Source organism: Accipiter gentilis, chromosome 3, assembly GCF_929443795.1.
Source record: "Accipiter gentilis chromosome 3, bAccGen1.1, whole genome shotgun sequence".
Taxonomy (NCBI): Eukaryota; Metazoa; Chordata; class Aves; order Accipitriformes; family Accipitridae; genus Astur; species Astur gentilis.
In genome coordinates this window covers 38,225,709-38,239,399 of record NC_064882.1, presented here as the reverse complement: position 1 = coordinate 38,239,399, position 13,691 = coordinate 38,225,709, and the positions used below count along the sequence as shown (strand labels likewise).

The window sequence follows — 13,691 nt, the reverse complement described above, 5'->3', positions numbered from 1 at the left end:
TTTCTTTTTCTTGTCAAGTCGGAAGCCTCAAGATTACCTGCATTTGTACCAGATAAAGAGAAATCCCCCAAATACTGCTGTATAAACCTTCCGGATGGTTCATCCAGCAAAATGGCTGTTAAATCTGGATTCTCTATCAAAGAGGTGCTATCTGGGCTCTGTGAGAAACATGGCATTAACATAGCTGCAGTGGACCTTTTTTTAGTTGGAGGTGATAAGGTATGGCATATTCCTGTGCTTTTTTAAAAGTGTTTTCATATCTATTTTACTAATAAGGAATTCTGTTCTCTCAGTAGTAATACATATCTCCTGGTTCTACCTATAGCTTTAATTGGCAATGCTAGTTAATTGATGGAGAATTTTAGTGAAACTAGAACTGGTGGAGTACTGTGGTTGTGGTATCTACATTACAGAAAGCAGAGTAGAGTTTATGACAAGGATTTCCTTATAATAATTAAGTTAATTTAGGTATCTAGTCCATGTAGTTTGTCCAGGGTGATGGTTAGCTTGTACTTAATTGAAAGTATCCACAAAGAAAACAAATGTGTCGTAGTAGATGGTACTTCATTAAAGCAAAGAAACATAACGACGTTTAGTTGTTCAAGGACAAATGAGATGAATTCATGCTAGAATTAAGGTACAAGTTTTAATATCGAGGAAAATTTCTAAGACAGCAGTCTACGCTGAGTGGGGGTGATGGCTCTTATTCCAACAGAAGTGTCTCCAATTCAATGAGAAGCTGTGGATGTTAAACATTTATTGTCTTAAATTTGTGCTTATGATCAATCTAGATGATTACAATGAAAAAAAATCAGTGAATGTGCATAGTTATGTGCCTGTTCTTTTAAATCTTTAAAGACTGTTAACTTGCCATATTTTCTAATGCATCATTCTATGTAATAATTTATTTAAGTTGAAGGACTTAGGTTGGTTTTGAAACACCGAGTTCCTGAATGCCTGCTGACTCCAGTGGGAGTTGAAGTTTGGTCATTGTCTCACAACTACCCAAAATAAAATACACTTTAATCAAGTTGCATATTGTAAATGAATATCCACTAGAATGCATACAACCTATATTAATAGTTTTCTGAGTTATCTGAAATGTTTTTTAACCACTCAGCTGTTCTTTTTTACGTATCTTAAAAATAATTTGCGCTCTCTTCTTTTCTTCTTGACACGTGCTCTGTAGCCACTTGTATTGCACCAAGACAGTAGCATCCTGGAGTCTCGGGACCTACGTTTAGAAAAACGCACTTTATTTCGGTAAGAGTCAAAAATACTATCTTCCTCTGGCATTTGCCACCCCATTTTCCATTTTACTTCTTGTGAGTGCACTAGAGTATATTGTCAGTTAGCTGTGCAGCAAAACAGTAGTTAGTGCAGAAAAGAATTTGCCTAAATCCAGTAAAAAGGTCCAGTTAGCCATGCAATGCAACACAACATCTTAGATTGTAATCCGGAACCCAGCATTAGGGGATCTAAGGTTCCCATGCATTGTACAGGCACATTAGAAGAAACAGGCCTTAGTGTCAAGCAAATTGTCTCATGTGAAGAAGGAAGGTGACCTGATGTTTGTAACTGAAAATGATTGACTTCCACGTCTTGCAGTTAACTTGCAGTTTGAGTTTCTATTGAAGTCCATTTTTCCTTTAGATTGCAACAACACTTATGCCGGAGAGATGCATTTAGCATGGGGATTCTCTGAGTTACACAAGTGCCTGAGTTAGATATCCTGCCTGTGTTTAGGCACTGATATCCCTTAGATTTAGAGCCAGCTGCGAAGTGCTTCCTCTGCAGGTTATGGTGAGATGAGGGTACCTCTAAAAGGTAATTCAGATGAGGGCAACCAGGGTAAGGATCAATGGGAGAAATGTGGGCCTACAGGAACATTTCAAAACGAGTTGAGTTTTAAATGCTGCAAGAGGAAGGTTTCTGGATCGCTGTCTTGGATACACGTGGGATTTTGATGCCAATGTTCCAGTTTAGGGACACTTAAATATTATTATGACGTCTAACTGCTCAAGCTGAAGCAGTTGTGAACAAGCATACAGGACAGATCTGCAGGCCCAGAGGGATCTTCCACATCAGGAAGAGACATGTTTAGTAGGTTGAAGCAGCACAAGAATGAGATGGAAATTGAATTGCAAGTCCCCTGGACTAATCCTAAATGCAGCAATAAAAAAACCAGGCCTTTAAGATGAAATGGATATATTTATTGATTACATGTTCCCATTCAGTTACATCTGTAATTATGTGCCTGGTAGGGACATTACCTGGTAGGTAATTATAACTGGTAGGTTACAGTAAGACAAATTGTGTAAATATAAATTCATCTGAGTATAGATTTTAGCCCTGAATCTTAAACAAGTAAATGTTAAAGTATTATTAATATAGGTATAATATAATCCAGTACATTATATATTTAATACTATGTGATATTATTTTATAGTATACAGTTTTTTCAAAATAATCTGTTTATATTTTTTCCAAAATGCCAGAAAACATTTTAATGTTCCTAAATTCTAAAAACCCAAACTAGTGCTATGAAACCTCCTGAAATAATTATTTCAGGAAAAAATAATGAAGTAGAATGCTTGTGGTACATTATTGAGTTGCACGTTTGAAATGAATGAAATTTATTTTGTCAGGCATTCTTCATTTTGGCTTTATATTACTTTTCCTTAGGAAGTAGGGCTAGTTTCTATTTAAGGGTACTTCAGAATAATGAATATGGTATAGCATATTCAATTTCAAAATTGAGATTGAGCAGTCTTCTATTAGGTGTGAGTTTGTTGAGTTTCCAAATTAAAAAGTAACTTTTAAGTAGGCAGTACCATATGTTACTTGGCGTTAATTAAAATGTAGAGATGTTCTACATTATTTCCTTCTCTGGGTAGACACTGTGTAAGCAAAAATACTCAAATATTTGGAATGTTTTCAGACATAAGACAAATACTATGTGGATATGGTTGGTTACCTGAATGTCTGCCACTTCTGTGTCAATTACCAGTTAATGATTAAAATTGATCATTTCTATTTAGTAGCTGTTGTATTCAAAGAAAATATGAAGGAAAAAGTTTCAGTTATTCAGGTTTCTTGTGGAAGGAAAAAGTCAATAAGACTAAACATCTTGTAAGTAATTTCTGTGAGAGAAAAGATGGGGTTTACATCTACTCATGACTGACAAAATCACTAATAATTTTCATTTCTTCTGATGATGTACATTTCTTCTGATAGTTTTGTTAGTAATAAGCCTGCCCTTGTTTTCATACTATAGTGCCATTATAGTCAAATGTGGCTGTTAAGGAGGCATCAGGGCACAGATGAAGAGCATTAAAAAAAACAAACCCAAAACAAAGCTAGGCACAGTTCTGTGCAGGGAAATAGACTTCAATGGAATAGTTCTTTGGGTTTTTAAAACCTTTTCTTATTTCCCTTTTTTTTTTTTTTTTTGCTATTTTTTAATGAAATGATATAAGATCATGTAGTAGTTTCTGAAGAGGGCTGTCTTTATCCTTTGAATTCCAACTGAATTGCTTTTACAGCTTTTGCACATAAGTTTCTCTTAACAGCAATTTTTTTTTTTTATATGGTGACATCTAGCCAGAAATGAGCATCATCTGGAATTCCACTGTATTTGTTTCTATGCTTAAAAATAAAAATTCCTGTCCAAGCCTATTTCAAGTGATTGAATAGGACATTGTGAGTCTTTCTTGCGGAAGTGGGAAGAGTATTTTTCTTGCATCCAAGGCTACAGTACAGGCATGGAGTTACTTTGGAAGCACTTCTGGACCAGAATGGTGAGAGCAACCTCACTGTAAAGATGAAAGTGCTACGGAATGTATCTAATTGGTCTGAGGATCACCACGCAATTAGGTTGGCTCATGCCTTCACTCAGCTCTGGCAAGTGAAACAGAAGAAGTTTTTTTTATTAAAAGTGCTTTATACCTTCAGGTTATGATAGATTTGTGCTAGTGAAGTTTCAGGGTCACTAGCTGTAAACTAGTATAACTTTGCTGTAGATTGGATTTTATATATTTCATTCCTTTTGTTTATTGGAATATTTCATACTTAATGTTACAATTGATGTGTTTCAGGCTGGATCTTGTTCCAATCAATCGATCGGTTGGTTTGAAGGCTAAACCCACCAAACCAGTAACAGAGGTCTTAAGGCCTGTGGTTGCAAAATATGGTTTAAATCTTAATGAACTTGTGGCAAGACTAGTAAGTATCTTTTGATGTAATTCAAGCTGCAATATTTTTTGTCTGTAGAAGATCATATGATAATCCCTGAAATTATTCCTATCCTTATAATTAAGCATTAAAATCTGTATTTATAACTACAAGTTGAGATGAAAATGCATGGTAATCATAACGACTATGTTTAATAGTAACTACCTCATAGCTTTAGTCTGCATCTGTTTTATATTCTCCTTCAGAATAAATCCAACATCCTAAATAATAGAGCCTGATCTTAGCTTTTTCCAGAGCTCAACTTTTCCCATTATTAGCCGGGGAAAATTGAGATTAGTTAAAGCTATTGTTCCATTATCCTGGGAATCAGGAAAGTTGCCTCAAATCTCCTTGCAGAAAACTTCTGCAGGAGTAGACTGATTCAACTTCTCTACTACTAAACACTTGGCTAGCATTTTCTCTATTCTATTATGATGGAATATCAAGGAATGGAAAGTTACTTTTATGGTATTTCTAGAATGTATACTGTCTTGGCTGAACCAGTCCATGTTTTTAAAATAACTGAAAAACATGCTGATATAAAGGTAACTTAATTTAATAACATTACAAAATTAAGAAAATGCAACCAATTTAGAACATAAAATAATCTCAAACTTCCTCTGAAAAATATGATTTGCTGAACATATGCCTGAATGGTCCTAGAGTATTTGTGCACACTTGCAAATTGTGTGATTTTTTTTCACCTTGTATCTTCTTTTCCTGAAATACCATTCTCCTCACATAAATGGGTTACACTCGTTGTAATCAAGGTAGTTTTACACAAATGGAATTAACATTTTTAGAATGGTAGAAGAAGGATATATTGAGGCTACACTGAAATGTAAAAATGCTTTGCTCTTTTTTTTTTTCAAAAAAAGTCAGACTGCATAAATTTATTCTGAAAACAGCTTTTTCTCTATCATATACAAACTGTATCCGACTTTAGAATGGTGAGCAGGAACCACTTGATCTTGGTGTCCCTATATCTAATCTGGATGGTCAGCGGGTTGTTCTAGATGAAAAAGAGCCAACAAAGGGTAGAGGTAAGTTGGCATAAAAGCTTGCATTTATGATGTCAAGTCAGTTTCATAAACACTGACTTCAGTGAGTTTCTTCTGTTGAGGTGAAGGTGAGGTAAATGTGATTAAATTTAGATATGTCACGTGTAGCATATATTATTTTTAACTAAAAAGGAGTGCAGTTTCTAAAGACTGAAAATTAAATTCATTTGTTGATAGCAACTTTACTGTTGCTGTAAGAAATTTTTGCACTAGTAATACTTAAACATTTTACTTGCACTCAGCCATAGATACACACACATTTAGGGACATAGTGCCTAGTAATAATAATGAGAATAAAATGCCAAATAACTTCTGTGAATTTGGCAATTAATTCATAAGAAATGTTCTGTATAAGTAAAACAGATGCAGTTTGTGGACCAGCTATATATGCTGCTATGATAGACCCCTTCTTTAACATGAGAAAGTAGGAGAGCCTACATCTCCAGTTTTAAGTGATGATTTCTGGAGATAATACTAAAAAGAATATAATTTGTGATTTCCCTGGACAAAATAATTTGAAAAATAGTAGTTGATCAACTGAACAGCTGACAATCTTTTGGCACAATTAACATGCTAGATTAATGTAAGCAGCCTTGAGAGTAAAGGTTTGGTTTCATTAAGAGACCTTTTTATAGGTATAGAACACTTAGTTTTAAAAATGAAATTAGATGTGGTTAAATTAAATTGACTTAGAGCAGAGATCCTCTTTGAGAAATAACTACGAAAATAAAGATGGAGGTATTTATTGAGGAGAATCGGATTTGTCATTTTTCTAGGAAACAGAACCAATTGTCAGTTTGAAAAAAGATATCAATCTAAATACCCTCACAGATAATTAGTTTAGGGATTACAAGTAAAACTGTAATCCTATGTGCTGCCAGCTGCTGTAAGAGCCTAAATGATAGAGGATCATTCTAGCAATTGTCTGATTCTGTGGCAATATGCCAATGAAAAAGGGCCATGATTCTGTGTTTGCAGCTCAGTCTTCGGTTAGTATATTTGTTGTAGGTAGATGTAATTTGAAGGAGCCATTTAGTTACTTAGAAGTAGACAAGGAGGATGTGACAGTGTCTAGAAAACAATTGATGCACAAAACAGGTTGGAAAAGATGCAACGTGACTTTTCAGTGGTCTTTTCTGCGGAATTTTGTTTTTCTTGGTTAAATTCTAAATTTGAGAATTACAAACTGAATTATTAGCTGAGATTTTTAGAAGCTATTTGATCTAAATCAACTGAAAATTTAGGAGAACTTAAATGAAAATTCAGCATCTTTAAGAGTATTGCCAGTATTAGAAAAATTTGAAGATGCAAGGGAGATTCTGGTAGGTTTTGACTGAAAAGTGTCAGGGATATCAATTGTGCTCACTTTATTTTCTGAGAAATTTTCTTCAAAAAATTTTAAAACAAAAAGTCTATTTTGTGCATCATTGTCACTTAAATATTACTTCTTTGGGAACTTATAATTTTGTGGTTATAGAAGGTATGTTTATGTTTAGTGTTTACAGATAAACAGAAAGGTGCATCAGTAAAACAGAGTGCAACTGTAACTACTTCAAGAAATCAAGTATCTACTGTAAGTCTTCTGCAATGATTTTTGTCCCTTAGATAATTTTTTTGTTTCCTTCTGGAATTCTATACTAAAAGCTGCATTTACCCATGATTTTGAATCAGCCAAATTGTGTAACTAGATTGAGTATAGCTATAATTCATCTGATATTCTTCCACTGTGAACAGTATTTATTTGTGAGAACTTTGTCTTCATGATGAATCAAATAGCTCTTTCACTGTGTTGTATTTGTTGTTTCTTGTCTCATTGGCTTATCTGTATTTGAAAATGATTGAACTACTCTGAAGTTCAAAGGCTCTTTCTATAATGTGAATTCTTCACAGTAAATAATATTATATTTGTTTATACAATTTTGGGAACTACTATGGCAAATGTTCTTTGCAGTAATCAAGATTAAACTAAAACATTTGTTGTGGTGGTGTTAGAGAAATGTGTTTTCAAAATAACTTTTTTATTCACTTAGACCATGTTATGTACGCAATGATATAGCCTAAATGTAAGTAGTACCTTAACTTTCCTTCTAATGCAGGGAGAGGGAAGAACTCTAGGAAAGTCTAATTCTATCAAAATGAAAGGCGAAAATGGAAAAAATGCTAGGGAAGTCCGGCTGTCAAAGAGAGAAGACTCTATTGCAAAGATTGGGAAAAAAAAATGTCAGAAAATAAATTTGGATGAAGCAGAGGGTATGTGAACTTTACAGTTTACGTATTAACATAAGTAGTCTTAGAAAAATGAGAATTTTGTATCTGTGTAGGAAAAGGTACCGCGTGTTTAATACTGCATTGTGAAAATCATAGTCATGACCCTTATATTTTTGTTTGATACTGTGATTGAATTGTAAAGTTTTTGAAGCTGAAGGTAAAATTTTAAGAATACCTAAAGATAGATGTAGGTGCCTAGTGGGATTTTCAAAAGTGAAAGCTACCTAATTCCGTTAAGTTAAAAAGGAATTAGTTACTCAATTGCAGTTGAATATCCCATTTGATACCCTTTGCAAACCATATAGAAGCTTGCCTTTCTGTTCACTTTTACGTAAGAGTCTTCTACTTACTGAAAAGCATTCTGAACAATGGTGTAGACCTTAACTTACTCAGGTAAAAATTTTTGAAAATTGTCTGCTAAACTCTATAACGCTCAGGGCAGTACAATTTGATGACTCTGGAGGAGCTGTGATGGGCAAGAGTAAAAGCTTAGTTTACATTCAGTAACTGCTCTGAAAAGGTGGTTAGAAGTAGAAATAAGCAAAGAGGTATTGGTAATCTTGTATATTGAGAGTCCTATTTTTACCTTCAATTATCTCTTAATAGTTCTGGTGATATCATTGGAAACAAACTCATAAGAGAATTTGCTTTCTTATAGAAAGACATCCATGGGAGAAAGAGGAATAAAAATGATGTAGCAGTAGAAATCTTGACATACCACCCTCTGCCCTAGGGCATTAACTGAAGCAATTACCTGTCTTGTCAGCCCTACACATTCCTCCCTATTTTCCCACGTAGAAAAAAAAATGGAGGACATATTTTACCCACAGATTAAAATTTACTGCTAATGTTACCTAATATGCATATCCAAAACCTGGTTATGCACAGTTATACAGCAAATGAATGTTCATCTGTGAATAACTGTCCACTGGCTGGAATTGAAAAAAGTGCTGTGGCTAAAACTTTTATCTCAAAATAGATGTTTGTTGATATAAGAGTTATTACAAAATATTAGTGCATTTTAAATTATTTTCTGTTGCTTACTATTTTGTTAACTTGTTTTCCATATTTTAATATTTTCATTTTTCTTCCTAGGGCTGAGTAAAACATTAACATAATTTGAAAACTTCAGAATTCGAGGCTTTCACATTTTATTTTGAATTTTGTGAAATTTGTCCAAGTTCGGAATATACGTACCAAATGTTGTAGACTGTTTTTTAATGAAAAAAAAAAACTGTTCTATGAAGTTTGAAATTTCAGAAAGGAACATTTTTGTATGACATATATTAGAAATGTTGCATGTTTTAATATGCATACCGCCATTTTGCAAAACTTTGGCAATAAGAAGCATTTTGAAGCTTCCATCTTGGCTAGGTTCAGATTTTCTGGCATTTGACAAAGCATGTTAAAAAGTCATTTTTACAAATACATTTCAAAGCCTGCTAAATATGAATAGAGGATTAGGAATAGAGTCATACAAGTGCAAGTGTATGACTTCATATTATGCTAAGTTAAAACCGATACTATCGTTCTGTGCTTTATTTTGTAATGGCTTTTGCTTCAAACAGTATTTTTAAGCTGGGTTGAAACTATTGATTTTAATTCACCTGTTGGAGATGGCCTTTTTAAGCATCTTTAATATTGCGTAGTTTTAGTGCTCTCTTCTTGGAAAAATTAGGACATGCAGAGACCCTATATTAAGAATGACATATTTTTATATTTATATGTTTTTGTACCAAAGAGTTTGTTTATTGTTGTGATGCTTCTTTTTTGAGGAGTGGTATAATTCTTGGCTTATGATTGATAAGTTTCTTGTTGCCAAGTTTTGAGACTTTCTAGAACAGTGGTGATTTACTATGAGTATTATTTATATATAGAAACGTATTAAACCATTGGACATCATTAAGGACATGATCAGAAAATCGCTTCTAATTGTGTTAAAAACTCTATAAAAAAGCTGCCCCATCCTTTTTAGTAATGGCTCCTTTGACAGTTATTGACTATGCTACTGATTCATCGCGGCGCAAAGTAAAATGGGGTTACCTAAATCCTCATCTGATCATGCCCTGTGATGATAACATCCTGGATTAAAACTACACCATTAAATGAATTTAAACTGTGAACAAATATTATTAAACTGAGAGAAATTCAATATAACAAGGAAGTTTGCAACATTTTGAATCTTTGAACTTTCAAATGGCATGGCTATTTTTGAGTTAAGATGGGTAAAAACCATCCAGAATATAAAAATGTGCACCCATTGTCAGTGAGACCAGAGCCTTGTTTTGTATAAAGAATTAAAAAATCCTGTGTGTGTGTATAGATCTATTAACTGCATAAAATAGAAGATGTGTTCAAGGCTCAGTGAATTGCAGCTGTTCTAAACTGCAAAACTCTTACAATAGCAACCCTGATGGTCTTAATTATAGTGATGCTAGTGAACATTGCTGCAATTGAAAAAGTTCCTAATTAACATGGGATCTTATTTCAAGGCAGCATTGAAAGAATTGAAGATCTTCATGGAAAATAAATGTGCTGAAAATTTACGTTTTAATGGCATTGCACTTTCTGACAAAAACTTGTCAATTTTGGGTTTTTCCCCAATAGAATTTTTTGAACTCATATCCAAAGCTCAAAGTAACAGAGCAGATGACCAACGTGGACTGCTAAGGAAAGAAGACCTTATTCTTCCTGACTTTCTTCGTTTACCACCTGCTGGACCAGAACCATCGTCATCTACTCCCGTAGGCCCTAAAGGCCTCAACAAGCGAGTTTCAAAAAATGATGGCAAGGATGGATGTACATCACCAAGTGGAAAACAGGAGTCCATACAAAACTTTAATGAAAATTCAGTTAAGAAAATGGGTTACTCAGAAAATAAACATAAATCTGCTTTGACAGCACTTCACAGTCAGAAGACTTTCAGTGTTCCTTTTAATACTCCATTGTCTCCAATTCCGCATGCACAGGAAAACAATGCAACAGTATGGAAAAGGCAGTCAAGAGAATTACAGGCTGAAGGAATACAGATGGTAGATGATGAGAATGTGGCAGACTTGACTCTTGTGGCTGAAGGAGATATTAGTAGTCCTAACAGCACTTTGCTACCACCGCCACCACCAACACCACCATCAAACATCAGTAAACTCACAGAAGCCAACTATCCACCCCCAACTCCTTTTGCAGGTAATCAGGAAAAATCTGGATATCAAAGATCCAATTCAGGTATTTCTAGATTTTAATAGTCTTTCCTTTTATGTAAAACTACCTTTCCTTGGCACTGTTAAGCAGTATTTGGCACCCATTAAAACAAAAAGAAAATTCTCTCTGCACCTTAATTTTTTTACAAAAAAATAAAAAAATAAAAAAAAAAAATTCATTGCCTTAGTCTGTGCTAACTGTAATATTTCTGGTTGCCTTTAACAATGTACTTCTGTTTGGATTTGGCATGTGGCCAAAAATGGACACATGCAAACAAACCTTTAAAATACGTCCATATGCTATAATTATCTCATTCTTTACCCTAAGAGTACAAAACAGGGTATCAGTATTTTGAGCTCCATAGCACTGTTGTGTTCCAGATTTTCTGATCCATTTGCCATCATGAGATACATGATTAGGGTTTGGAAGTTTAAGTGCTTTGGCAGGAACCCTAATTATGCGTTGAAAATTGCAGTACTGTTTATGATTAAAATTTGAAATGGATAAACCTTAATTTAAAAAATATTTCTCTAATAAATTAGATATTTGTGACTAAAAATAGAAATGTTACAGGTTTTTTTTTAACCCATACTTTGCTACACAGGGAAATAGATTGCATATACCACACTTTCTCCCAGAATATTCTCATGTGAAATAGTTCTTTCTATTAGATAACTTTACAGAAAATATGTAATTTTTTTAGGATGCAAGTTTCATGGTCTAGCAATATCACAGAGCAATATTAGCCCAAGGCTGAGAGTATGGAATTTCTTTATAAACACGGACTCTAATAATAATTGCTATTACCAGAAACAAGAATTTGAAGATGATGGGTGTTGTGACATTGACGTTTTACAGTCATTGTACTGTACATTTTAATGTAAAATATAAGAAGAGGTATCTATGTGCTACATTTATTTTTGATGTTTCACAAACATATGGTGCCATAATTTGTAAGATCACATTTATTTGTGATGTGGGAATATACATTTTAATTATTTATCTTTTTACACAGAGTATTTGATACTGTTCTTTATCTGTATGGTTGATGATCTGTAAATACTTCTTTGGTTGTTGGATGCTTATGGCAATGCAGATTATTTCATCCTCTTGGTATTTTAAAAACAAATTCCTTTATTAGTAGTATTTGAGAAATGTTCTATAAGTGCTACCACTTAATTTCTGAAACTGAGTATTGAACAGACTTGTAACCAGTGCCTACGAATAACAAACCCACAAAATGTACTTCAGACGTATTGATGTGTATATGCATAGATTTGTGTTGATGTCTTTCTGATAATATGACAAGTGTACAACATAGGTATCAATTTGCATATTTTTCAGTGAGAGCTGTTAAAAAAAAACCATTTGCACTTAAAAAAAAACTTCATGAATTTACAATATTTTAATGCATGCCATACATTTCTGTGTAACCACTGAACTGTAGCTTTCCCTTTTCCCACTTTCTACTTTTTACTTTGTAGAAATCTTTGTGTAGTTTTCACATGTATTTTGTATCTTTGTTCTCTCAGGAGTAATAAATTCTAGACCTAGTTACGCAAACCGGTTTTAAGCTTTGATTTTCTTCATTATTTAAAAACAGTTCTTTCAGTCCTGGATTAAGAATGCTGATCGAAATTATCTTCTAATAACGGATTAATAGAGAAGAACTAGCAATTACCATGAGACAAAGTTGACAAATGTTGTATTTGTTAATAATCTAGATATCAAAGGGCAAATGCTGTCTTGAGATGCTAATGGGTCACATGTGAAATCCATAGCATTGACATGTGCACCAGAAGGCAGATAAGACAGGACATTTCATTTAAATGAGTCATAACAGGAACTCCTGAAAGGAGAGTCTCTTCTATCTTTGGGTTCTTGGGCTAAACTTTATATTCATTACTTTCTTTCTTATTTTAAACTAAAGCAATTCTTCCCTGGTCTTTAAGAAATAAGCTGGTGATCTCAGTTCATTTGATGTGGAGTAACCAATATAACAATCTCTTTATTTGGTAGTCTTGGGTAAGAAATGAAGGGGTTGGATGGGTGCTGGAGACCGCACTACCCTTTTCATTCTTAGAGATGGGTCCTACATAACAGTACTGTGAAGCCTATAAAAAAACCAAACAAAACAAACTGCGGAGAGGCTTGTTGTACTGTTACCTAGGTCTCATTGTGTTCTGGGGGCTGAAAAGGTAGTTTTTTCCAAAAGTCACTGTGTTCCCATGTAGTCGTGGGCCTCCGTGAAAGAAAATGAACCAGTTGAAAGTCCAGTAACAGTTCCCCTTTTAAAATTATTCAGACTTTTTCACAACAAATAACTAATATCCTAGATATTGATTTTATTTCTTTTTAAACATATTTTAATTGTCATGTATTCCAGCTGGTCTACTCTACTTTTACTGGTGGTTGTGGTTTATTTTTCTGTCATAGTCACCTATGAGAGACCTTTAAGTAATCAAACAAAATAATTTTGCAAAACTAAAATCTTAGTTTCTCTTAGCTTTGTGACAAACCAGATTTTATTGGGGTTTTTTGGTTGGGTTTTTTTTTTTTTTTTTTTTTTTTTGAGGAATAACAAAAATCTAAAAGAAAAATGTAAAATACCTTCTTTTTTTGCTACAACCTTATTGCATACACTAACTCTATTCCACACTCCTCTTACGGTGCAGTGCTATTTTATGGGAACTGTATTCTACAAAAGAACGGTGATTTTATGGAAAAAAGTGTGGGCTGAAACAAAACTTTTCTATTTTCATGATTTCATGGAGTTTGCATGGAAAGACTATTCAGTGATGTACAGTAATTATAATAAAGACTGCTGGAAACTATCTGCAGTCAAGAATCGGTATTTCAAAGGACTAAATCATTAATAATGGTTGCTTTTTTAAGTGCTTTAATGGTTCTCTGTTCATAATCACCTAT

At 33.7% G+C, this 13,691-nt stretch overlaps 1 protein-coding gene across 3 annotated transcripts in view; it reads left to right on the top strand.

The window, feature by feature from the left end:
• The window catches only part of RGS12 (regulator of G protein signaling 12), an 89,951-nt gene that overhangs the window by 67,381 nt on the left and 8,879 nt on the right, over positions 1-13,691 (top strand). For 2 of the 3 annotated variants that reach the window (XM_049797909.1, XM_049797910.1), the window contains exons 11-17: positions 19-219; positions 1,190-1,263; positions 4,098-4,224; positions 5,180-5,276; positions 6,791-6,867; positions 7,391-7,544; positions 10,170-10,787. In XM_049797909.1, coding sequence (XP_049653866.1) covers positions 19-219; positions 1,190-1,263; positions 4,098-4,224; positions 5,180-5,276; positions 6,791-6,867; positions 7,391-7,544; positions 10,170-10,787 — 1,348 coding nt within the window. Of the gene's footprint in view, positions 1-18; positions 220-1,189; positions 1,264-4,097; positions 4,225-5,179; positions 5,277-6,790; positions 6,868-7,390; positions 7,545-8,657; positions 10,027-10,169; positions 10,788-13,691 lie in introns of those variants that run through there. The other variant, XM_049797911.1, reaches the window with a different exon arrangement.